The sequence below is a fragment of the Vanessa atalanta genome, chromosome 24 (assembly GCF_905147765.1).
Source record: "Vanessa atalanta chromosome 24, ilVanAtal1.2, whole genome shotgun sequence".
Taxonomy (NCBI): Eukaryota; Metazoa; Arthropoda; class Insecta; order Lepidoptera; family Nymphalidae; genus Vanessa; species Vanessa atalanta.
Window position 1 is genome coordinate 7,928,385 of NC_061894.1, and position 27,261 is coordinate 7,955,645.

The 27,261-nt window shown below is 34.9% G+C and overlaps 1 protein-coding gene across 5 annotated transcripts in view; it reads right to left on the reverse strand.

Annotated features, from left to right (window-relative positions):
* LOC125073612 (oxysterol-binding protein-related protein 6-like) overlaps window positions 1-27,261 on the reverse strand; it is a 51,531-nt gene that overhangs the window by 18,540 nt on the left and 5,730 nt on the right. For all 5 annotated transcript variants that reach the window (XM_047684506.1, XM_047684505.1, XM_047684504.1 and 2 more), the window contains exons 2-6: window positions 12,294-12,395; window positions 4,941-5,097; window positions 3,745-3,874; window positions 3,044-3,264; window positions 2,462-2,559 (exon numbers count right to left, since the gene is read on the reverse strand). In XM_047684506.1, coding sequence (XP_047540462.1) covers window positions 2,462-2,559; window positions 3,044-3,264; window positions 3,745-3,874; window positions 4,941-5,097; window positions 12,294-12,354 — 667 coding nt within the window. In that variant the 5' untranslated portion in view covers window positions 12,355-12,395. The remainder of the gene's footprint in view (window positions 1-2,461; window positions 2,560-3,043; window positions 3,265-3,744; window positions 3,875-4,940; window positions 5,098-12,293; window positions 12,396-27,261) is intronic.

The following is a 27,261-nucleotide window of genomic DNA, read 5'->3' on the forward strand; positions in this document are numbered from 1 at the left end:
TTGTAAGCTCTCATATTATCACACCGATTTTTTTCTATATACGCTTTAGATGAAACATTGCTATCAGTTAAGAAGGGGTTTATTGCAAAGTCGTTTATACGATTTTGCGGACGAGATTCTTCGCTACTGCTAAGATACGGTTTCAAGTCTGTAGCTTCATTACTGATGTTAATAAAAGGGGTGTGCAGAATGGTACATGGTGATATAGAACTTTTTGTAAAAAATAAATTAGTTTTCGAAATATTTGATAGTAAGTTTTCTTGATTAATTTTTACATTAGGTACTCCTTCTGTGAAATTTAAACTAAGATTAAGAGTTTTTTTTTCTCCAGATTTATTAGTTTTGTCTTTCAGATTCATGGTGATGGAACCTTCGCTAAGAAAGTCTAGATCATTCGTCATTGAAATATGCTCTAAATTATATTCAGAAACATTAACTAAGACAGAATTGTCATTATTAGGTTTCGTTTCATAATTTCGTAGTTCATCTTTTACGGGATGAAATGAAATTCCATCCCAGCCTATTAGTGCATTCGTTGTAATAGTTTTGGTGTTATAAGTTTCATTTTTCTTAGAAAATAACGTCGTAACTTTGTCTAATATATCTTTGAGAAATATTTGACCGGGATCAGCAAGTCTGCGTTTATTATCGCCAATTTCTCTTGTTGAAATACTTTTAGATATGTTTTTTTGTACAGATTCAGCCTGAACATCACATTTTGGCTGACAAGCGTCTGAACCCTCTGTGGACGAATTGCTTTCGATATTGTTTTCGTTTTCATACAGTAAGTCTAAATAGGCACCCAAGAATTCTTTAGCAACATCAGCTGGTATGGGTAATTCGCTTATTAAATTATTTATTGTATCTTGTATTTTAGGTATCTCATTTGACGAATCAGAGTTATCAAATACATCACCATCCTTAGCCACCTTATTAATGTTTTGTTGTGATGTATTATCGAGATTATTAATAAGTTTTTTAGTTATTTTAATATCTTTTTCTCTGCTTTTATTTACTGCACCGCAAATGTATACTGTATTCTTTAAAATTTTTTCAAGTTCTTGTATACGCCTTTCTTTTATAAAACTATCGGTCAATGTGGACGATATAGTTTTATCATTTTCTTGCTTCATTTGTTTTAATGTTCCTTCTATAAAGTCACTGATGCCGTAAAACTGTGTAGTTCTATTAACGCTTTTTATTGGTAGGTTAGATGTCGTTTGATCTTTAGCAAAATATTTGTTAGATTGTCTGTCTATAGATTTTGATTTCATTTCAATTTCTTTGATATTTTCACTTTTGTTATTACTAATCCAATATTGTTATAAGCATTTGAACAACGTTTGAATTGGTGTGTTTTGTAATTCAATCTTTTCTTTTTTTACATCGTATAATTCTTTTACGACTTCATTTAGATATACTTTAAATTCATCACGACCTAATTCATTACACCTATTACTACCAAAGGTAGATAGTAGGAGTTTTTCCACCAAAGCGTCAGATTCGGAATGAGTGAAAGAATCTTGTAACGCTTTGTCTTCTTTATTATCTATTGTAGCTTGAATGTTTACATGTTTCTGTGTTACCTCATATCCAGTATATTTACCTACTTTAGATTTTTTCACTTCCTTTAATTTATACTTATCAAGCAACATATATGTACTGAGCGGTTTCTTGAGCGTCGGCTCCTGATATAGATTCTTATACTTGACAAGATTTGTCGACTTTCTACTTTTTCTTGCAAGAGGATTATTTTCTACGTTTTCCCTTTTCTTTCTTGAAAAGAGAAATAAGGTCGGCGTTCCAGCAACTTTATTAGACGACAACAGAGCCTTTGTTTCCTTGATACAATCATTATTTTCAGCTGAAGGATTATTTAAAATCGGATATTTATCAACGATATTTTCTTTGAAATTAGGAGTATTAATTGAAAATTCACACAACAATGACGACTCAAAGCCGGACGTTTTGTTAAATTCTAAATCAGTGCTGTGCATCTGTTTCTCAGCATCAGTCGTAACAATGGACGTATCAGGTGATTGGGAATTTAAATTGCCTCCTGATTTTGTTTTGACGCAAGTCACTGCTTTAGTATTTTTCTGTTCATCACAGAGATTATCAATGAATTTCGAGTCAATAATTTTCTTCTTCATTTCGGTAGTAATAGTAGTATCATGTGTTATAGTACATAGAGGGTAAACTATAGCATGAGGGAAATTCCATATATGTTTTAATTCTTTTGAGGATATCGATGATTTTGAATGAGACGTACCTGGCAGGGAAGGAATAGTTAAAGGATGACAATTTAGTATTATTAGGGATACAGGGATTTGGATATACTTATCTAAATAATACAAATGTTATTTACCAAGACATTAAAGATTTTTTAATATTTTTCTATCATCTAAGTTTATTAAAGGACTTGCTCCAAGCTATTTAGCATAAATATTATAGTACTTACGAGAAGAAGTGTCAGTAGGGGGAGGATCGTCATTGGGAGCGTGGATCTTGGGCACAGACTCACGCGCACCGAATGTTAGCAAATGCTGTCTGTATAATCTGTGTGAATCATTTAATTTGCTTTATATGTCTTGTTATTCATAGTGTAAATGTTTATCTATACTGATATTGTTAAGAGGTAAAATTTGTTTGTTTGTATGTAGGGGGTTAATATTTAAACTAATGTACGAATTCCCAAAATTGCTTCCCTGATTGAAAGCTACATTATTTTTTATTTATTTTTGTATCATAAATTTTTCTTTATTAATAAAATGCACCAGTGTGAAGTCAGGTCGGGTCGCTAGTTACAAATGAAAGGTCAACAACAACGCAAGGAAGGTGCATATTGTTCATGCATTTATAAACATCTATGATTAAGTTTAATTTAAGGACGTAAGTGATTTTATCAGCGTACTTAACATTGAGCTTTTAAAAAAAATGGTTAATTTTAATGTATTTTAAGTTAAATTTACAAGTAATTAATTATTCATGTCTTTATTTTATTATTTATATAGGGGGTGAAGATAGTTGCAAAAATACTCACCTATGTGCCTTTAAAACGTTCAACCAAGTACGAAAAACGTCAGGAGTTTTCCCTCTCAAATGGTATATAAACTCGTCTGCGTCTATATCTATCCTGCGCCTGCGCGCTTTCGCCGATATAACTGATAAACCGACATCCACTGAGCCGTGTAGACGCCCCCTCGCCACGTCTGTGGGGGACCGGGCGTAGACTAATATGCCGCCGTCTACTACGAAGAAACGCTGGAATGGAAAATTTTTGTTGATAATCAAAAAATCAACAATACGCTTTAACCAAAAAATTACACTTGGAAGAATATGTATATATTTTCTCTTCCAACCAAGCATAAGAGTCATACCTATCTTCACGAAAGGTCACAGCAGATGAAACCGCATGTAATAACATGCGTTTTTAATACGCGACAAAACGCGGCGCCAAACAACCACACGCGTCAGTTTACCGCGCGTGCTATGGCACTGGTATTATGGTGACGGGTTAAAGCGATTGGGTTACCATCATGGAGGCATATGATACCTCGCTCTGGCTAGTGACAGGAGACCATAGCAATGGATTACGCCCGTTAAGCCATCGCTTGTACCATCGATAAATTAAAGCACCATTTATTACAAACATAAATTCACAACAGCGTCTAAATAAATATCAATATATTTTTTTGTCTTTTTTTTTAGCTTTTGTGGGCATTTATGGTAATAAAATTTTACCTTGTGCCATCCTTTGAGAGGCCACTTTCGTTTCTTGTGCAAATAACCGTTAAAGACCTCGGGCCGCTTGTCGAATCGTTGCCCGTCCTTCAGCCCTTCGAGTACCTCCCATTCGCTGCCACGACGTCGACTATTCCGGAACAAGAATATTATATTACTTAGAATTAAAATTCACCGACCCTTCCAAAGAAGGTGTTAGCGTAGCATTATGATATTTACTGTTTTTTTTTACTTTAAAACTAAAGCTAAGGTTAAGTTAATGTCGTAAATTTAACAACACTCGAGGTCAGATCTACGATTGCAGTGATTTCCTCTAGTCTAAGATATATTTGTCCTCGTCTACCCACATATAAATATTCCGTCATAATTAATAACTGGGTTATGGTAATTCTACCAATAATTTAATTTTAAGTACCAACTGTGTAAAATACAATTTTACATTGTTATTTATGTGGTAATTTATCTAATTGTTCTAGAAGAAGCCAATGTTTAGTTATGTATTCTGTTCTATTAAAGAAGGCACATTATTCGATACAAGATTATATAGATGATAAAAAAGCGTCGAGTTAATGCTTGTTGACTTCCAGGCAGGATATGTAACATACATATATAATTGTATTTAACTAACATGACTGTATTTTTAGATGTTGAAAAAGAGTAACGTCAGAGTTTCTTGCCGGTTCTTCTCGGTAGAATTTACATTCTGAACCGGTGGTAGCTTCACTTAATATATTTCGTATATGATAAATACTTTGATTTTGATTGTTTTTTTTGGAGTTTATAACAATTTAAAACACTTGTTAAACGAATATTTTAAGTATTATTAATAAAAATCTATGACAAAATGTTTTCTATTGAAGTCGTATGTTATACAAGATCAAGAGATAGCCTTTTTAGATATATGTAGATTATTATTATTATTACTCGAGGATTCTTAAGGTTACCTATGACATATTCCTTATAATTATTTCTAAGAGCCCTTTATTTCATAACAAATATCAATATTTTCTTACAAAGTTTCATCTAATACGTTACTACGAGTAAGGAGTTCTTTATTTAAATTTTAAAAAATATGCAAAAAAAATATTAATTGATAGTGAACTGCCAGTGTTAAGTTTCATAACTACATGTTACTTGTATACAGCCCATAATTACGTCACTCATTCCTGGAGTTGTATTAACCTAGCATTAGTTACCTTCTTGTCTTTCCACTCCTAGGTGGTGGCGGCGCTGGTCTTACAGATCGGTCTCCAGAATCCGCTGAGAGGGACGCCGTCTCGCCTGAACAATCAGAATCGGAAGGTGCGCGACGTAAGGCCGCTGCTCGACCTGAGGCGCCACGCCGTCGCTCACCTATAAAATAAATTAGAATTTTGATACATTGTAATAGTATACCAGTGGTCACCACATAGACCAATGTCTCTGTCTGTGAGCGCCAAAGGTTTGCAAGTAATATAAGTTCACCATTCCTTACATCGAATTTGCGTCACCACCTCGGTGGCTACGTTGTTAAGTTCCTTGTACCACGTTCTCACTATTCATGCCGGAACGTACCAATACTAAGTAATACAGTTTGGTGGTAGAAGATGTGATCAGTGGGTGGTATCTAAACAGGCGGTCTTCCGCGAAGCCCTACCACCGAGATAACGCTTTGAACCTTAACACTGCTGCAAGAAGACTTGTAATGTAGATAGAGTTAAGAGATGAATTTTGACCAAAACTTGAAAGATATTGGATATGACCTATTTATCTACACTAATATTATAAATGCGAAAGTAACTCTGTTTTTCTGTTGCTCTTTAACTGACAAACCACAGAACTACTACTACTTTTTATGCCTAACACCAGACGATCAACCCACAAAATGGGCAAAAATATGCAAGGGCAATTTTGACCTTAGTCAAAATATATATTTTGGAAAATTAAATTAGATTAAAACATTAGATTAGTGTCAGATTTTCATCCAGCAGGCTTGGTCACGATTTTTTCCTTCACCGAAAGCGAGATGCATTATAAATACAAGAAAGAATTTGAAAATTCAGCGGTGCTTGCCTAGATGGTAAGTGGTTACCACCGCCCATAGGCAATGGCGCTGTATGTGCCTGTAGTTACACTGGCTCACTCACCTTTCAAAGCGGAACACAACAATAATGTTGTTCGGCGGTAGAATATCAGATGTGTGGCCCTACTACCAAGTAAAAAAGCTTGTATCCGCAATCATCGTTTACGTGATCTAATCGCTGGTCCTAGGAAACAACATAGTTTCCATATTTGCCATCAATCGATTTAAAATAATATTAAAGTCACGAATTTAAGTTACAAGTACGGATTCATATATATCCAAAATTACGTCTCGAATGATTGACCTCGATAAGAAATAGACTATGTCACACGGCCCTTTGTCGCTACACACACATAGACGTATGTATATGTCGTATAGGTGTTTCACCTTTAAAAATGTTACGGAAGGCATATCTTTATGTATAAAATTTTGATGTGCGTGTGTTTCTTTCTTTTTCTTATCGGCTCGAGCGGTTTTGTTGAAATACTTTTTATTCTACTCATAGTAACCTGGATAGTTATAAATTATCGTTGGACTCGGTACGTGGCGCTGTTATCGACATACAGAATAAGAAAAGCCTTTGAGTATCGTATAAATTTTTTGAATTTTTCACATAATAACAAAATATATCTCGGGATAAAAGTCGGGACGCGCAGCTAGTATATATTAAATTATAATATTATTGTAGAACGAAAACTGAATGACGTCGTCAAGGAAGTGACGTCACCCTTTGAGACGTTGTAAAAGAAAGGGGTTCCATCGTGGGTTGTCATGGTGGTAACAAGTTTGTAACTGTCAGTTGCATTCTTTATGAATTTCATAATATTTTGTTGATACATAACTGAAACTTAGATGATCAGTGACCGTCGATATACATTTTTAATGTTTTAGTGAATGGTCGATTAGCATTAGCAGCCCGTAAATGTCCCACTGTGGGATAAAGGCCTCCTCTCCATTGAGGAGAAGGTTTGGAGCATATTCCACCACGCTGCTCCAATGCGGGTTGGCGGAATACACATGTGGCAGAATTTCGTTGAAATTAGACACATGCAGGTTTAATCACGATGTTTTCCTTCACCGCCGAGCACGAGATGAATTATAAACACAAATTAAGCACATGAAATTTCAGTGGTGCCTGCCTGGGTTTGAACCCGAAATCATCGGTTAAGATGCACGCGTTCTAACCACTGGGCCATCTCGACTCATGTAATGGTCGATTATAATATACTAATTGAAATGCGCGTGTCATGGTTACAAAAACCGTCATTTGGTCACGAAAATTTACATACATTGTAATGTGGATACATACATATACATAATATAATATCTTTTATTTACGTGTAACGCGTGACAGCAAGTAGCAGATGTTTGCGAAGTTTCTATTGAACGGGACGTCGAGACAGACAGACGTAATCTATAGCAAACAATATTTCTTCTATAAATAATTATACTGTACGAACGAGACGTGATTTATGTCGCTACATATATATGTAATAATAAATTGATAATGATAACTACATCGGAGAGCCAGAATTTTACTCAATAATAGTGCTGGACGAATTAGGAAATGTCATAATCTCTAGTGTCTTGTATATTACGCCTTTCCGACAGACGGATTAGATATTAGAGATTAATTTAGCATTTCCAGAAATTAATGGCCAGTTAATCGAAGATCTTTGACCATCAATGAGACGTTTACAAAATAAACACGATATCAAAATCAAAAAATACATTATACTAGTAGGCTTTCCGAACACTTTCGAATCATCAATCAATGTAGATTCGACCAAGAAAAACCGTATAGAAAATCAGTTCTTCTTTTCCAAAATTTAAAATACATATCATATAAATAATAAATAAATATATCTTCTGTCTGAAAGTTAAAAATATTAGCTGCACACTTTTTTATCATCTATATAGTATTTTAACCCATTATGGGCATTGTAGTGTTTGTATCTATACAGTAGATATAATACACTGTCTCACGTACCACACTGGAGGGGGTAGCTGTGACTGTCTATAATAGTTATCGTTGAGGGACCGGAGGGTCCTACAGGCATGTTATGCGGAAGAATGAGGAACATATGTGAGGAAGGTCTTGAGCATGAACGTGGATGGATATAGAGGAAGGAGACGACCAATGAAAATATAGATGAACTGTATGAAACGTGATATGGCTGGAAAGAATGTTACTTGTGAGATGACGTCAGATTGGGAAGTATGGAAGAAGACGTGCTGCGCCGACCCCAAGTAAATTGGGATAAGGGCAGGATGATGATGACGATATTATTTTAACCCACACATATTAAAATCTCTTTGATTCAGCGGATAGAACATCGTGGTCTGAAATGAGATTAATATAGTCAAATTCGACAACGTAACGATGAATTTTAACTTTTACAAAGGGCCAGCTATCATCATTCGTGCACAACCATGAAGGAAAACGTCGTGCATCGTTGATTTTTATGAAGTGTTAGAACTAGCACACGTGAGTGTTAAGGGGTGATTGCGTGTTCAGACACAGACGAGTACCAGTGTTTTCGTGTTCTTAATTTGTGTTTATAATCCATTTCGTGCTTAACGCTGAAGTGAAACACTTTGAGGTAACTTGCATGTGTTGAATTATATTTTGACACGTGCCCATCGTCTCGAATTAGAACAGCGTGGTGGTTCAAGTCCTTCTTTTTAAGAGAAGAGAAAGTATCAGTGTGACATTTTCCAAATGTTATTCGTCTATTACAGAACCGAGATGGCCCAGTGGTTAGAACGCGTGCATCTCAACCGACGATTTCGAGTTCAAACCCCTGAATTTTCATGTGCTTAATTTGTGTTTATAGTTCATCTCGTGCTCGGCGGTGAAGGAGAACATCGTGAGGAAACCTGCATGTGTCTAATTTCGACGAATTTTGCCACAATTGTATTCCACCAACCCGCATTGGAGCAGCGTGGTAGAATATGCTCCAAATCTTCTCCTCAAAGGGAGAGGAGGCCTTTAGCCTAACAGTGGGAAATTTACAGGCTGCTAATGCTAAAAAAAAAATATGTCTATTACGATCAACTAACAACTAGTGTTAAGACGGATGATTTATTTGTCAGTAAATAAATATAGGTTTTATTATATATAAATATATAGACATATATATTTACTCTCATTAATGTGTTATCGCGTTAATAAATCTTGCCGATTCTCACGAGAAGACATTGTGACTGACGAGATTTATTTATGCACTATAGATTAAATGAAGAGTTTCATTAACGAGCGCCTCGTGCAAGGAATTCTTACAGCGCCAATGTTTATAGGCGTTGGTGACCACTTAGCATCAAGTGATCCATTTGCTCGTTCGGCATACGGGACATAACACCCTAATTCCCAAGGATGTTGGCATATTGGTGATGCGAGGAATGGTTAACATTTGTTACTGCGCCGAGGGCGTTGGTGACCAATAACAAGATAAAGCGTCTTCTTTTTACTTCCTTCTTTAAAACATTGAACAAATGCTAACTGGTCAGCATTACCCAGAAACACGATGATGAGATATTTCTCTCATTAATAATATCGCCTACGTATCCAAATAAACATTTCATACGTCACTGATATATCAAGAAAACTTAAGTGACATAAAACGAATCCCTATGGAACAACCGTCTAAATATTCTTAGATCGATAAACGCTCCCATACGTGACCCGAAACTGATTATCAATTCCGGAGATCTGATAGCATTATGAATTGGCAACTCCCAGTCCCAAGGTATACGTATACACTTGGAAACTGAATTAAAGACTATCGTATGAGACCAGACAAATCGGTCGTTTTGTTACGTTTTGATTTTGTGAAGGCCTTCGCTACCTACGAATATGATTAACGATGCTATTAAAATTAAATAGGTCACCTACACGAGGCTGGTACAAGTTATAACTAGTTCTTAGCAAGAACACTATGTGATTGAGTTACGTCTAATGTGATTACGTCCCAGTAATAGTTGAGCTTGAGAGGAACGACTTTATATGAATTAAGATGGACGTTGGTTACGAAACACACTTTCCTGATTATCCTTTTACAGCACCGGGGAATCCCCCGCATATAAATACGGGTTAAGATACCGATATAACGTGATGTTCTGTCTTCGGAGTAATTAAGGCGATATATATACATGAAATTTTAGATGAACAAACTAACTTTGAATACAAATGTAATGTAGGACACATCAATTATTGTGGCTAGTGACTTCATGGATCGATTGAGAATAAGGTGGACTTTAGGGATGAAACAATATTCTCCTGGGAATTCTTTATATTGATAATTGTTAAAAAATACAACTAAAGAAATAAGACTCGCTCGGTTACGTTTTCGTTCGTATTTTCTTTTCCGAGTCAATGTTAGTGAATACTTTGACTAAAAATAAGTGTTATACATTTTCAATTAACGAATAGGAATTATTGAAATAATAAACAAGAAATAATTGCAAAAAAAAAAACAGAAAGCTACGAACTTGAAAGCCTGAAGCTAAAAAATGTCTATATATTCTTTAGCCTTCTATTTCATTGATAGATACGTAGGTACCTATCAATGAAATAGATAAAATATAAATTTAATTGGTCCATCAGGCGAAAATATATTGTTGGGCAATTGGAAATTTCTTTGCCGTCCAAGTATAATTTCATTAGAAACATTAATGTCAGCGCTACGAATATAATTCGACGTTTTATTGAAAACGTGTGAGTGTGTGTGCGTGTGAGCGCGTGTGCGTGTGTGTTTATTAGTGAGTGCTGTCTTCTTCTTTCGAATGTCAAATTACTGATGATAGACAGTAATAAAGCAATGTTCATAAGTAGGCTTTTATGTATCTATACTAATATTATAAATGCGAAAGTATCTCTCTTCTAAAGTCTTTTTGCCTGTTACTCTTTCCGGCCCGAACCACTGAACCGAAATTGATGAAATAATTCGCCCATTAGTTCAGTGATTTAGCCGTGAAAGCGTGACAGAAAGACAGACAGACTGAATTACTTGCCCATATTAGATTATCAGTATATATATTTTGTTTATAGCTCCTCTGTTATTTATAATCTATTCTCAGCCATTAATTTTATAATCTGAGATATTTAATGTGCTAGTTTAATATGAGTACAAAGAAAAAAAAAACTATTCAAGATTTGTACTTTAAAGAGAAATTTCAAACGAGGTTTACGTATAATTTACAACACACTACACGAGTTTAACAGTAATCTGATAAAAATAACGAAAAATTACGATTACTTGAAACACGACACACGTGTGTTCAGACACAAAAATACTTAAAGATTTGTAAAAACATCCTCTTGATAATATTTCGTCTCGTTAAACTTAACATATGCCGTCAAAAATCAAAAGTGAGTAGCGTTTAAAATTTAAAACACCAGACGAACATGCATGAAAAATCCTTTGTAAACGAGTGTTGGCTTTTGAATACTTAAAATGTATTCCATTATTTAATTATACTTCAAAATTCACATTGGAATAGTACGGTTCACATTAGAGTCGAAATAATCTCAGTAACAGTTCGAAGCCTGGTAGTTTTTAGTGTGTACCCCCCGAGTTTCAGGAAGCACGTTGGTCTTGCACGAAAACTTTTCAGTCATGTCGGATTTGTCATTCCATATCATATACATTGACAGAAGAAGAGTTTGGTCTGACTGCATAGAGTCAGTAATTCTTTTGTGGTTCTACAACAGGATCCCAGAAAGCGTTCATAATGCCTCTGTTGCCAAATAAAAAAAAAAAGTTACGGAACGCTTGTTATTAAGCAATTAGTGAGTTCGTGATTGATAGCACACCTTGGGAATGAAACGATCGCTTCCTGGCTATTTATTTTCATATTGAATATACGAAAATAATAAAATTAAACAAAAAAATATAATGTTATTATTTATTATTAAAATTATGAAGCCGAGATGGCTTTGTGGTTAGAACACGTATATCATAACCGATGATTGCGGGTTCAAAGTTCAAACCCAGGCAAGCACCACAGAATTTTCATGTGCTTAATTTGAATTATAAATTCATCTCATGATGAAGAAATACATCGTGAGAAAACCTGCATGTGTCTTATTATAACAAAATTGTGCCACATGTGAATCCACCACTAACCTTCTCCTCAAATGGACAAATGGAGAGCAGGCCTTAGCCCAGCAGTGGGAAATTTACAGGCTTTACACATACATGACCAAAAAAAAGAAAAAGAACGAGATTATCAATTCGGTTGTTTCTTTTTAAATACTTCTTAACACCATAATTTATAAATTATGTATGTAATATATATACCGATTTATAAAATTCTTGTCTTGTTTGAAAGGGACACCCCTCGTTTGGTCGTATTTAAGAAGTACAGGGTGTATTTTTATGAGCTCGAATTTAATTAAAATTATATATAAAATAAGATTTAGCTCAAATGATCGCAGGTATTTGTAAGGATACATTGGAGTTAAAGTTTAAATAGAGGCACTTACGTTTGCTGTCTACACGCGACGGCTCCGTAGCGACATGCTTGACTCCGGCCTGGCTCGACATCTCCTTCCCGCTACAACTGTTCAGTAACCATCTTAAATCATCTGGAAACAAAAATATAACCTTAACACAATAATATATCATTATACTTAAGTAAAAGTAACTACAGTCTATTCCAAACGAAGAATAATTTTTATGTTAAGGGTGGGGCAGACGAGCAGGAGGCTCACTTGATGGAAAGTGACTACTACCGCCTATGGACATCTGCAACACCGGGGGTCTTGCAGGTGCGTTGCCGGCTTTTAGAGAGTCCTAAACCGGCTTTTTAAGAAGGAATAAAGATAAACAAACCTTAGATTTACGTATACGACGCGTTTTACTAATAGCTCATTTATATTATGTCCTGTATGTACACTACTACCGATTCTTGGTTTATAATACAACGCTATTCGCTATTATAGCGCTAACTACTTATATCCACTCTAATTTAACTTGCAAAATTCCGATAAGAGTTTCGTCGACGTTTTGAACGCCATTTTTTCACAAAACCATAAATAAAAATGAATATCATATATTATTCGAGCTCTCGACTAATGATATCAATTCGACTTTTGTCCTCTTGTTTTTGGAATAGACTATATGTACATGGTCGAAAAAAGAACCGACAAGACGAGGAAATCCTTTAGTTTTAATATAGGTTGCGATAGGCTAATATGATGGACTGTGATTGGCTGAAGGATGTAATACTAAGTAACAGTCGATAAATTGCCCAATGCTGAGCGTTATACTCCGTTAACTATATAGGTATATATGTTCTGATGCGTGCGGGTTTCCTAGAGATGTTTTGATTTACCAATTACAAACTGTCGAGGACATTAAAACCTCATTGGTGGTTGGTCAGATTTTAATCTATGACAATTGGCTGAGATCTTCGTGTCCTCTTTATAGGCCATCTTATAATATAAAATCTAGCATGTTTAATTAAAAAAATCTGTAGAATTGGTTAGTCTAAATAATTACTATGAAATGAAAGATACTTAATGAATAAGAAAGGCCGAATCGAGGAAACCAATAGAGGAACGATCACAAATTTAACTTGACATCTCACACGACTTAATCTCAATTGCGCATAAACCTAGTCTAGGTTTTTATTTTTATATATAAATGTATATATGTATATAAAAGCGAAATACCGCTCACTGATTAATCAAGAAATATCAGAAACTATAACACCTGCAAACTTGAAATTTGGCAGGTAGGTTGCTTATAGGGTGTAGAAATCCGCTAAGGGGGTAAATGGGGGGGTTGGAAGTTTTTCATAAATTTCGATCGGGTAAAGCCACTAGCCATTTCAGCTAGTAATTACATATAATTGCAGCCTTCATTCTTTATATAAATAGAATTAAAATGATTATAGATCCTTTTAAGACGGATCGTTCAATAAAACGCCTTAAACGGTGAAGTGTGTCAATGTCATCCATGATAACGTGATTATTGCTTTCTTATCGGTTATATTGAGCAATTATACGCTTCGAAAAAAATCTAATTGTTCTTATAACATCTATCTTTTAATTTAGCCGAGGCCCGTTTTCTAGAACTCATACGATACTCCAAGAGTTCAACATCAAAACCAGCTTCGTAGAATTTTCCAGGGCATAATTTGTGTTTATAATTCATCTCGTGCTTGTTGATGAAGGGAAACTTGAGAAAGTATGTGGCGGATGAATATGTGCCAAATGTGTAACCGATTTGTATTAGAGTAGCGTGGTGGAATAACCTCTAAGCCTTATCATCAAAAACGAAAGACATATACAGGTTGCAGTTTACCTTCTGTTATATTTCAGTAGCTTTATAAAATGACATCTACATACTGCATTATATTAACAGCCTGTAAATTTCCCACTGCTGGGCTAAACCCTCCTCTTCCTTTGAGAAGGTTTGGCGCATATTTCACTATGCTGCTCCAATGCTGGTTGGCGGAATACACATGTGGCAGAATTTCGTTGAAATTAGACACATAAAGGTTTTCTTCACGATGTTTACCTTCACCGCCGAGCACGAGATGAATTATAAACCCAAATTAAGCACAAGAAAATTCAGTGGTACTCGCCTGGGTTTGAACCCGAAATCATCGATTAAGAGCAAGCGTTTTGGGCCATCTCGGCTTATACTGTATATACATACTGTATATTAATCCCAAAAGAAAACTTTTACTCCGTTTATTTTAATGGACTGCAGAACTATCACTAATGAAATAACTCGTTTTAGTTTATTGTAGTGTAGTATTAGGTATCATGGAACATATCCTGGACCCAGCTTAGAAATAGGCAGAGGAAAATCTAACAGATTAAAATAGAGGGATAGTCGATTGGAACTAGAATTGCTTTCGAAATATATTACGTATTAAATTAAATAAATTAACAATGTATAAATTAAAATTAAATAATTAAATTCAAACGAGGAACAAATTTGTTATCAAAATAAATCCCGTTTGAATTAAAACCATATAAAAAGGTAAGAGTAAGAGGCAGCTGTACACTCTACTGTAAGCAATGTAAACGAACTTCGTTTTATAAAATATAGATAACCATTATAATTACGTATATATATGTAGTGGCCTTCGACTAAAACGTGATAAAATTAAAAAAAAAACCAAAGACACAGTTCAAATAGTAAACGATTAAAACGTTTACGAGTCAATATTTTTGAATTAAATTATTTAAATATTTCGATGAGATTAAAACTAAAATCATAATTTGTTACACACACACATATATATATTTTACTATGCGAACTATGTCTTTGGTTTTTTTTAAATATATCACGTTTAAGTTGAAGGCCACTGGATACATAATATAATTATATCGAATATCTATTTTTTTATACATATAACGAAGTTCGTTTACCTTGTTTAAAGTATCATTAAAGGGAGTGCCCAGCTCCCTCTTACTTTTTCTTATATATATATATATATATATATATATATATATATATAAATATTTGTTGTTGAAAGTTGAAATTCTCGGCTTTTCTCTACAATAAAATGCATGTATTATTCATACAAACGCTGAATCGCTCTGTTTATTGATGAATCGCGATAAAATCCGTAGCGTAGTTTAAAAGATCTAAACGTACAGACGGCGGGAAACGACTATATTTTATACTATGTAGAGATTTCGTTCGAATCTGTTGTAAACATACAAACACACTTATAAACATATATTAACTAAATGTTCTAAACGAGCATGAATGAATTAAAAAAAAAGGTGTTTCTTCGATGTAATCAAATATAGTTTTAAATGCATGGACATAATTAATAATTAATACATTTAAATAATAATGATCTTGGTTGACTGGAAGAGAACGCTATGTAGCGATTGGGTCGCCAAAATTGTACGCCTCTTTTATTTAAGCTGAATCAATGTTGTATACATTTATTTTCCCTCTGTGGTGTACAATAAAATATAAACTTTTTTTCACCACTGCTTGACACTTCAGACGTTCAAACATTCAGAATTTGTAATAAAATAAAATAAAAATTGTTAAATATAAGGCGTGAAGTTGTCTATTACGAGCGACATGACACTTAATTGGTTTAATGAGCAACTCGTGTATTTTTCAAGTAACCCTGTGAGCGCGGATCATTAAAATTTTACTCTCATCGTTTTTAGGGTTCAGTACCCAGAGGGTACCCAAAGGTTATTAAGACTCCAATGTCCGTCTGTCACATAGAAAAGACAGCACAGAAAACTAATGAACTTTTTCTTCATCGACTTGGCCGTGAATCGAACCCGGGACCTCGGAGTGGCGTACCCATGAAAACCGGCGTACACACTACTTGACCAAGGAGGTCATCAAGATGAAACTATATTCAGACCCGTAGTCACAAGTATAATTTTTGTCATACCTTTGTTATTATCATCAGAAACTAGTTTTCGCCCGCGGTTTTGAACCTTTGTAGGAGGGGGGGGGGGGGGCGGAGTTGTGTTGGAGAGGTGGATATTTGTTTGTTCAGGTGTTACGTACCCTTTCTGTGCCTCTGGCAATGTGTTTGCGAAATTTCATTAAGATTGTTTGGATAGTTAAGTCGTAACAAATAAACATACTTTACCATTTATAGTTATTAGTTGAAATTTCTATTTACGGAATCTTAACATCTGCGGAGAGCCGAGATGGCCCAGTTGTTAGAACGCGTGCATTAAAATATATAAATATTGGACAACATCACATACATTACTCTGATCCCAATGTAAGTAGCTAGAGCACTTGTGTTATCGAAAATCAGAAGTAACGACGGTACCACATACACCCAGACCCAAGACAATGTAATGTATAGAAAACCATGAACTTTTCTACATCGACTCGGCCGGGAATCGAACCCGGGACCTCGGAGTGGCGTACCCATGAAAACCGGTGTACACACTACTCGACCACGGAGGTCGTCAAACCGGTGATTTCGGGTTCAATCCCAGGCACGCACCACTGAATTTTCATGTGCTTAATTTGTGTTTATAATTCATCTCGTGTTTGGCAGTGAAGGAAAACATCGCGAGGCATGTGTCATATTCAAGGAAATTCTGTCACATGTGTATTCCACCAACCCGCATTGGAGCAGCGTGGTGGAATATGCTGCAACCTTCTGCTCAAGGGAGAGGAGGCCTTAGCCCAGCAGTGGGAAATTTACAGACTGCATATGTAATGTAAAAATGTAACATCTGCACATGATTATATATTTATATATTCTTTATTGCATTTGAAATACTTCAAATTATATAATGATTTTATAACACGTAGTTTTATCGCTAAGGTCGTCGTCAGGTAAGATGTCGTCTAGGCTAACTATGGGCAGAGGTCTCCATTTAAAGGACTCCAGCTTCGAATACGCGTCAAGCACTGTCCTCAAAAGTATAGGTTTAAGAGGAATGTTAATAATATTTCGTTTTATTTCAGGTTTGAAATCAACAATACATTTCTAATATTCGTCTTATAGCCTCCATTTTATGAGCATATATTTATATTGAATGGAAGTATTAAATTGCTCGGAATGTATGCAGTAATAGCACAAGGTTTCTGGAGCCCATATGCCATTGAGCTACACAGATTTAAAAAAATAATAAATTATCCTTATAAGAAAAAAAAAGCAAAGGTTCGAATTATTCATCCAAGATGTTTTTTTTTTTAAATATTTCCTACATCGTATGCTGAATATAACTAATCTAAGTATTGTATTTTCACGATCGAATATGTGATGATTTGATGTATCAGTTAAAACTTACGCAGACGGACTCGCACGAATTAAAACCTTTCATAATATATAGCCACTGACGTAAATTATGAGATTAACGCGTTCAAGCAAACAGACAGACAGTTCAGTTATATAATCTTTGTCTAGATTGTGAATAGCAAGTTATGTTAAAACAAAGTCTAATTGTTTAAACCTTTTAAAAACTTGAACTCTGAATTCCTGGAACGTTATTATCATACGTTGATGACGATTATCATGTTCAAGGACCCATTAGTGATGCGGCCTCTAGTACCAATTTAGATCCATTATAGATTAAGAGGAAAATAATTAAAAAAGTGCAAATTTGTTCTATAAAACAGTTCTTAAAATCCCCTGGTCTGTTAAGGAAGTCACGAAACCTTACAATTTTATTAATAAATAGATTACTTATAGCGGTCACTACTTCTAGTCATTGGTAATTCAAGAAATAATAATCATTCCTCATAATGCCAATGCGCCGGCAACCTTGGGGATAAGTTGTTATGACCCTTTTTATTTTTTTTAATACAATCCCGGTAGGCATATATGACTCCACTCTATCTGATGGCAAGTGGTAAGTGGAGTCCAAACGCAAAGACGGCCAGTACAGTCAGAGAGAATGAACTGTACTAGATGCCCTCAGCATGCCGGCCCGCAAGATACGTGTTCACGTTTCGTTTGAATGAACCCAGGTTATAAAAGGAGGGAACACATGAGTTGGTAGAGAATTCCATTTTTTGGAGGTGCGATAAAGAAAAGAGTTGCCAAATTTCTTCGTGCGTGTTTGATGTCACAGATAGACGATGACATCGCGAGCCAGCACGCATAGACTTGTGCATGTAAGTACACTGGCTCACTCACCTTTCAAACCAGAACACAACAATACGATGTATTGCTATTTGGCGGTAGAATATATGAACTAACTTTACACACGTAGCCGAAAAACAAGCTGTTAATTTCCCATTTAGCAATGGCTTTAGCCTCATATCCTTTTTGAGAAGAACGCTTGGTGCTTTTTACAAAGGCTTCTCCAAGTCAAGCTGAATAATACATATTTGGAAGATATAATTCTGACACACGTAGGTTTCCTCACGATGTTTTCCTTCAATGACACGCACGAAATAAATTATTACGATACTAAATATTTTAAACTTTTTTTTTAATTATAATTCTTGAAGGGTCTAGTAAAGGCATAAGAACACATACCCAAAGCAGACAAGGCGAAGGGATTCTTAAACTTCATGGTGATATATTCCAACACTCGCACAGATTAAAATCTACGTTTGTAGCTATCGTTCTAGAAGACGGAGATTTCGTGTTAGGTCATATTAAACTAGGGCTATCAGCAATTCGATGGCGACTTGGATTTAAGGCGACATAACCCTTCATCAACTCCGATCACTTTATACTTTGACTGTGGCATTTTTAACTTGAAGAAATGTAAGTTATTAACAAAACTATTGTATTTATGCTTAATGAAATCACTCGTAGGTTTTATATTGACTTAACAAACTTATATATATACAAAAAATTTGAGTGTTGTAGGTCTAACTAGAACAAAACACTTCTTTTTTAATTAGTTATTGGACGGTATAGTACCTACCAACTTTATTTATTTACATTTAAAAAAAATTAACCTGGCTCATGTGAAGTCATGTGATACATTCTAAATGTATTTTGTAAAATCCTGTCAGTTTTGTTTAATAAAAGAACTCAGGGAATTTCCCAATTTTTCCGCCAATGTGGGAACCCTGCATTAAACGTTAACCGAGTCAATGTCATAGAGGATAAATGACGTCATATGTTCGTAGAGAAGATGAGCTTTTGTGAGTGGGGATTACATAATCTTTTTTCAAGTACAAGGCACGTAAAAGCCTAAGATTGGATAGGATTTGGCTAATCATATTAGTTAAGGATACTAGGAGTTGATATAATTCGTTAAAATTGAACTCCATCAATATCTAGTCTGGCTTACAAGGCCCGCAGATTTCGTAGTCTTGGGACCAAAAAAATTGGATGTTCCCGAGAAAAAGAATTTTGAGGATGAGGACGTTGGCAGTCTGATACTGGCAATTCGCAAATTACGTAAAGCCGTTGGCCTTTGTGGTCGTATCGGATTTGCCTTCTTATTGGATTATGAGAGTCAGAAAGGAAGAAAAAAGAAAAAGAAAAACGATTGAAGGAATTTGAATCACAGACACAAAGACGACAAAAGAAAACTCAGTTAACACTAGTAAATAAATTTATACATCAAATAAATGAGTCACTACTAGATTTAAAAACCGTTATCTAGTTATTAAATTGTTTAATCGATAAAACAGCGTTATCAATTAATTGTATCATACTTATTTATTTTGGCTTCTATTTGATCATACTTATTAATAAAATATGGAGTATTATCAATAAAAACTACTTCCGGTAGTAAAGTATATTTTTGTTCGTATATTGCTACGAAGTATATTTGCCATGCAAAGACAAAATAGTAGAAAGCATCGGCAGAGAGGGGGGCGGGGCATTGGTTATGACGGCATAAGAGAACCTCATCCCGTTTGTCGTAACGTCATACATCGGTCAGCCAAGGCCAAGGTCACACAAGTAATTAAATTAAATTGTAAAATTGTAGCAAATTCTAATTTATCTATACAATGTAAAATCACACACTAATTGATAGTCAAAGTACGATCTGCCGCCGTTTCGGAAAATTAAAGTACCCTAACTTGACAGAACCGGCGCGAGAAACTCCATAGTTTTAACTTTTTCGTCTAATTTTGTATTCGTTTACAATTTTCAATGAAACGTTTCATCCCCAACGTGTGCTATCATCCATGAACACACTAACTGCACTGGAAGCTTTGACATACAAACGTTGATTTAAAATGTTTATACATTTAGCAAAACAATTTATACGCTTTTTGGTATCATGTTGTAACCCATATACATTGCCCTACAAAAGTGTTACTGACTCTATGCAGTCGAGTGAATGTTGTAATATTATGAGGGGACTCCAGATAATCTAAATTCAAAATGGCCGGAATCAATCGCCATATTGAATTTAGGGGGGAATGATTTGTGTTAATTACTTAAGTCTCGTTCTGTAATTTAAAAAGTAGCGGGCCGGTGTAATCGTATTACTTAGTTTATGATTGTTACCATTAGGACATCAATATTGCTACCCGAATTTATAAGACCTTTTTTTATTCGTTTTAGGTAGGCGGACTCGGAAACGACAACTTTAGTGGTGACAGTTATGATTTTTAAGAAATTCATTTTATTAACTTTGTGGAATCGATTCTCACACACGATTGTGAAATATCAGAAAGCTGCTAGCTGGTCACAAAGACCTTAATATTCAGGATTCTTTGATGTAATCGATATGTATGATATATGACATTAGTTAAAAGAGTATAATTTTGCTTTCAAAATTGAATTGTATTAATTTACCTTTCGGTGATCATATTTTTGGACCTCCTTATCTCTCATACATTTTGGGTACAAACGATTCTAAATTCTGTTCAATCCGGTTCAAATCTAGTAATATCGAAAAGAACCCAAAACTTTAACTAGTTTTCAACTTCACACAGGTCACTATATTCTCTCACTGGACGTCGACAGTGTCCCATGTCAAAGTTCTACCTCACAGGATTCTGAATCCATATGGATTGTTTGAGAGCACACATAAGTGGGCTCCCAAACATCGAGCAGAGTATTTCAAGACTTGCACCCCACCCGGTGATGCTGTCGAAACCAGTCTAGCCAACCTCAACTATCAATTCAAAAAAAGGCTACGTCCATATAACTAAATTCGGCTTTATCTGAACGCTTGGCAATCCCATCTGTGATTTGTAAAACATATAGGAATGAATATAAGGGTTTGCTTCTCAAAACAATTGGGTGATGAACAGCAACGATTTGTTAAAAACATAAATATAGCAAAAGAAGACTGCATTAAAAGTCGGTTTTCAACGTTTCATGAGGTAAATGTAGTGAGTTCTTAACGAATAGCACTGCAGTAGGGTCGCAAAGATCGCTTGGCACGATACTGATTGTGTAATATTAGAATATATATATATTTATTGCGTAAAACCTTCACACTTTACACCATACGAAGTTCTGTATCCTCTGTACAAAGTAATTAGTGTCATAGCACAAATTATCATTTTTTTTAATTAATAACTATTGTAATTTCTAACCTTATAAAGGGTCATTTTAACTTAAATGTTTTTTTTTACGAACATAATGAATACAAAAATTCTGCATATTTTTTTTATTAATCACACCCAATAAATTTTAATATAATAAAGTAGGAAGTTTAGTTAATTATTATATCAAATATTATTGTTGTATAAAAATCCAACGGTACTTAAAAACCTGTATTTTTTAAACATTTTTATTTCATAGTAAGTGACGTCATACGAATCAATAACGTAGTACAATGTTTGCGTTTATTTTCTGCCGTAATTACAAACACAAATAAAATAAACCGTTATTATTTTATAATTCTTAAAATGTAAAATTAATAATAATTAGGATATATAATTTTTAAGATAACATTTCTTATCTTAATTGTCATCTTAAAGTCAGTTTATCGTTAGTTATTGTTATTACTATTCGGTCAGTCACCGTAACATGTCTGTCCGTCCTTGAAAATACATTACTAATGCCCTAGTTCTCTGACCCAAAACACAGCCACTCCGTATCGATTCCGTCCTTCTACTATTATTTTAAACTTGGCACAAACACTTTCGCAATGAATTAAAAAAAAAAGTTTATAGACTGCGGTACTCTTTTGTACAGCCAATTTTTTTTTAAATCACTATTTTTTACACAAGTTTAACCGTCAGTAATGAAACAGAACTAAACAGTTCGTAGATTGATAGCGTTTATCTTAACGATAAGATTGAAATGTATCAATCAATGAGATACTCGTCAACAAATGGTCGGATTGAGACATCTGACGTTACAGTATGACTAATGACGTATTTCCCCATTGTAAAATCCGGCGACTCTTCTCGGGTCTTCTCATTCATAACCGTTGATATTTAGCTTTGACTATCAAAGAAATTATTCGCATATCTCTCACAAAAATCTATATTCAATGTACAATACACTTACTTACATAAACTAAATATTATTTATGTATATATATTTTATGTTAGGGGTGGCAAACGAGCAGGAGGCTCACCTGATGGTAAGTGACTACCACTGCCCATGGACATCTGCAACACCGAGGGTTTGCAGGTGCGTTGCCGGCCTTTCAGGAAGGAGTACTCTCTTTTCTTAAAGGTTCCCAAGTCATATCGGTTCGGAAAAACCGCCGGCGAAAGCTGGTTCCACAGAGTGGTTGTGCGAGGCAGAAAATGTCTTAAAAATCGCGCCGTTGTGGATTTTCGGACATCCAAGTGGTGTGGGTGATATTTAATAAATAATATAATATTTATAAAACTAAGAACACACATCATTTTGAATTGTTGAATATAATGGTTATTTTGTTCCAGATCTTGATAAGATTTTTAAGCAATTCAATGGCGTAAATAATAAGTTATCGATACGACTTCATGTAAACGGTACAATACACTGCGAGAGGATATCAACAATAATGATGAGTAATATTAAGAATCAGACACACTTGCGCGACCAAGCGAAGTTATCACGGCGCGAAATCATTTAGTAAGGGCCGACGCACATCTAGTTAAGCACAGTAAACATTAATTATCACTGGTAATTAATGAACATAATTAAATACATTGGATTAAAGTTAAATAAAGTAAACGAACTGTTTACTTTAAGTTACGAAGTGATCAGTTACAAGTTGCAAGCAGGAATGCGTGCGCAGGAGTATGCTTTACTTGGCGTGGTCTGAGTGATAGAACTATGAATAGCAAATTTCTTGAACTGCACTTCACCGACATAGCATTAGGTTGCATATTAATCAACCATTTTGTATTATGGATTGAATTTTATTTCGGCATATTTGGATTTTACCTCTGCTTATCATAACGTTGGTAACTGTGCGTTTAAAAACATCTGAACTGTTGATTATAGTTACTATATTCTACTTTTTGTAGGTATTCGTGCAAACCCGTCGGGGTATATATAATATATAAAACTAGCTGATCCTACGCTTTTACCTGAGAGTTGGTCTGCTAACGCAGATTAACTAAACAGGCACTGACCCAAAAAAGAACTTTGTATCTATGTCCTTAAATATACTTTTTATGTTGACTTTAATTCTACCCATGCGAAGCCGGGACGATTATATTTACATATTGTAAGCCGACTTTTATTTATATGTTTTAAATTATTATATTTCAATTTATTTTTATATTTTTTATTAACAATATAAGATTATTGACTGCCGGTAATTATATATTATTTTATGTTATATGTAAATGGCAACAAAAATATGTGTGCGGGGAAGGAGGATACGGTAATTTGATTCATTCGGTTTTGAGCGTTGAAGGAAAAACAAAAGAAATGAAAAAAGAGAAAAATGTAATGTCAAGAAAAAAATAAAAAAAGCGATTGTGATATTAACGGAGTTTTATTTTGGACATATTTTGTTAAGTTTACAATATAATAATTATTATTAACGAACGGAATATTTTTCAAGGAGAAGTTGAAGATGAAACCGCGCAACACAGCTAGTTCGATAAAAAAGTGAAGCTAGCGACGTTGCCATATAGTTTGTTTTCGGAACAATATTGTTGAAAATACACATTAGGGATGGCCGTCTGCCAGATAAGTAATAGTTCAGATAGTTTTAGTCGATTTAGCTTTAGAATTCCATCGATTATCGCTCTAATATGGTACAAGAAAACTTTATATGATAAAAGGTAATATATATTTAGGGGTGAGGGTGTTCGTGATAACAATCAGGACATTAGCTTGCGTAATCAATGAAATAAATTGTCATCGTAAAAAAACCTCGATAAATAACTTTTATCACTCAATAAAATAACATAGACGATGATAAAGCGTAGAGCTGGTATAATTAAAAAACATTAACAGCTTGTAAAAGTACCACCAGTCAACCGCTAGGTTCTTTACTTTTTAAAGTTTTGGAGCTCATTCCACCACGCTCCTCCAATGCGGCTTAGGAGAGTCTGGAGACACGTGCGGCAGAATTTCATTGAAATCAGACACATGCCAGTTTTTTTACGATGTTTTCTTTACCTTTATATTAAGATACACTGGGCCAACTCGGCTACAAGACACGGTATAATTTAATTTAATTTATTTACCTATAATTTATTTACGAGTACGTAACGTAATTGGTACAAAAGAGTAACTCATGTAACCATGGCCATTAAATCTATATCACGGTCAGAAACTGGTGAAGAGTACTCTGATTTTCATTTCATCATTCGCGGCTTAGCGTACGTGTTAGAGAAGCCACACAATATCTAAAGCCGGACCGAAATAAATACACCAATAGATATTCAATACAATTCTTTGTAAGTGGAAATTGAGTTCACGCCTAATGTACAGGTGACGCTGACGCTCAAAACGTTGACAGTTAGTTGATTCATACATAATAAAACTGCTATGCTGCTGCGTCTGTACGTTGGATATTATTTGAGAAGATTTACTACCAGTTTCGAGGCCAAGTTTTTCTTAAATTGCCTGTTATGCATTCAAAGAGAGTCGACTGTGTTTTATTTTAAGAAGTAGACAAGAAAATAACCTTGATTTTTGTTATTATTTTTCATTTAAGCGAATGGTCAAATAGGCCTCCTGATGGTAAGTAGTCCACCATCGCCCATAGACATGGACGTTGCAAGAAGTACAACAATAGAAAGTTTTGCTATTTGGCGGTAGGATATGGGATGAGTGGGTGGTACCTACTCAGACAGGCTTACACAAAGTCCTACTACCTACTGATACATCGGCTTCGACCACAGACATCGGCACTGTATGAAATATGAATCACATCTTACACCGACAATGGGTTACCAACGATGAGATTGTTGGTGTTTTAACGGAACAGACCGTTATACTATAAAACAAGATATCAGATATGTCTTTCAAAAAACTCGTTGACTTTCTTCCGCCGGTTCTTCTAACTTCAGGGTACTTTCTTTCTCGAAACGATGGCAGTTCTTCACTTTGACTATCAATAAGTAACTTTTCTATATTTAACTAGTTATATTATAATTTGGCGACAGAAAAACTGGTGTTCAATGGTACCCCTTTAAACAAGAAATAAAGCTCGAGTAAATGTATACATGTATAATACTACTAGATCCATGAATATTTAATGTACGTATACCTATTTGTAGTCCGGGGAATACAGACGATCCCAGACCATCACCTATGTTTATTAGCATCAATGTTTTTTGTTCAAATTAGTCCGTTAAAACATGAGTACAACACTCGTGTGAAGCCGGGGCGGGTCACTATTCTATATTATATTTTCCATTTAACTTTAGTAAATTATATTGATCATCTATACAAATTTTATAAGTATGAAAGTAACTGTCTGTCTGTTGCTCTTTCACTTGAAACCGAATTTGATGAGTTTGGCGTATAAAGGGCTTGAACTCCGTTATTTACTGAAGGACTTAGGCTACTTTTTTATTGCTACGAACAACCTCTAAAACTCGAGGGAAGTCACGGCCGAGATGTAGTACTACTATTCTCAAAAAAAAAACAAATCTACACGAAAAAAGTAACAGGAATAAAATGAAGCAATTACGTAAATAAAAGAAGGTTTGTCAGGGTGATAAGGGAAAACGCGGAATTAGCAAAGTGCTCATTGCTTATTCCGAAATAATTGTTGTCAAAGCTTAAAATTTTATTTTATTTATTTTATGATATACGTTGGAGGACGGGCAAATGGATCTGTGGGATGATAAGTTGTCACATGAAATACATTAGAAATGTTATCCAATAACAAATCCCTACATCGCCAATGCATCACCAAACTTGGGCCCAAAACTCCATTAAGCCTGTAGTTACACTACTAAACCTTCAATAAAAATAAAAAATAAATGTCATCCGTATTCATCTCCACTAGTGACAATAATGGTTTTTCTTCGCCCAGATCTGAATTTCGATTCAACGATGTAATGATGCACGAGATTACAAACACTGTAATTATTTTTAACTTTGGTCTGTTGATCATGTGTCATCAGTACATTCATCTATATTACGCATATACAAAGTGTAAAGGAGGGACTATATTTAATTCATACTATGTAAGCAGATGAAACTAAACATATAGTATGGATACACGTGTATTCCAAGCGAAGGAAGGAAGGGCCAAAGCCGGATGAGCACTATTGAATTTTCATGTCCAATGTCGATAATTTATGCGCTTGGCTATGTAGATAAACATAGCATGGAGAACTGCATGTTTCGGTAATTCTGGCACAGGTGCCACCCATTCGACTGGAGCCGAGTGGTCTGAATAATATATCCGTTCAAGAGTAGAAGGTGTCTCAGTGTCTTAGCCTGGCAGTAGAACATTTAGAGGCTGCTACTGTTTTTTTAAATACCGGTCAATCTCAAAGAAACTACCTATGTATGCAGGACCTATTATAGTGCACAGGTATGTGCTCAAACACTGGTACACTCGCTATCTCTTACTCTGATAATCCGATGGAACGGCAACTGCGAGACGACCTAAAAGAGCATGAGAGTCAACGAGCTTCGACTCCGCGCTGCTACTGACAATTTTTCGAAAGAAAAACCCAATAACATTTTTA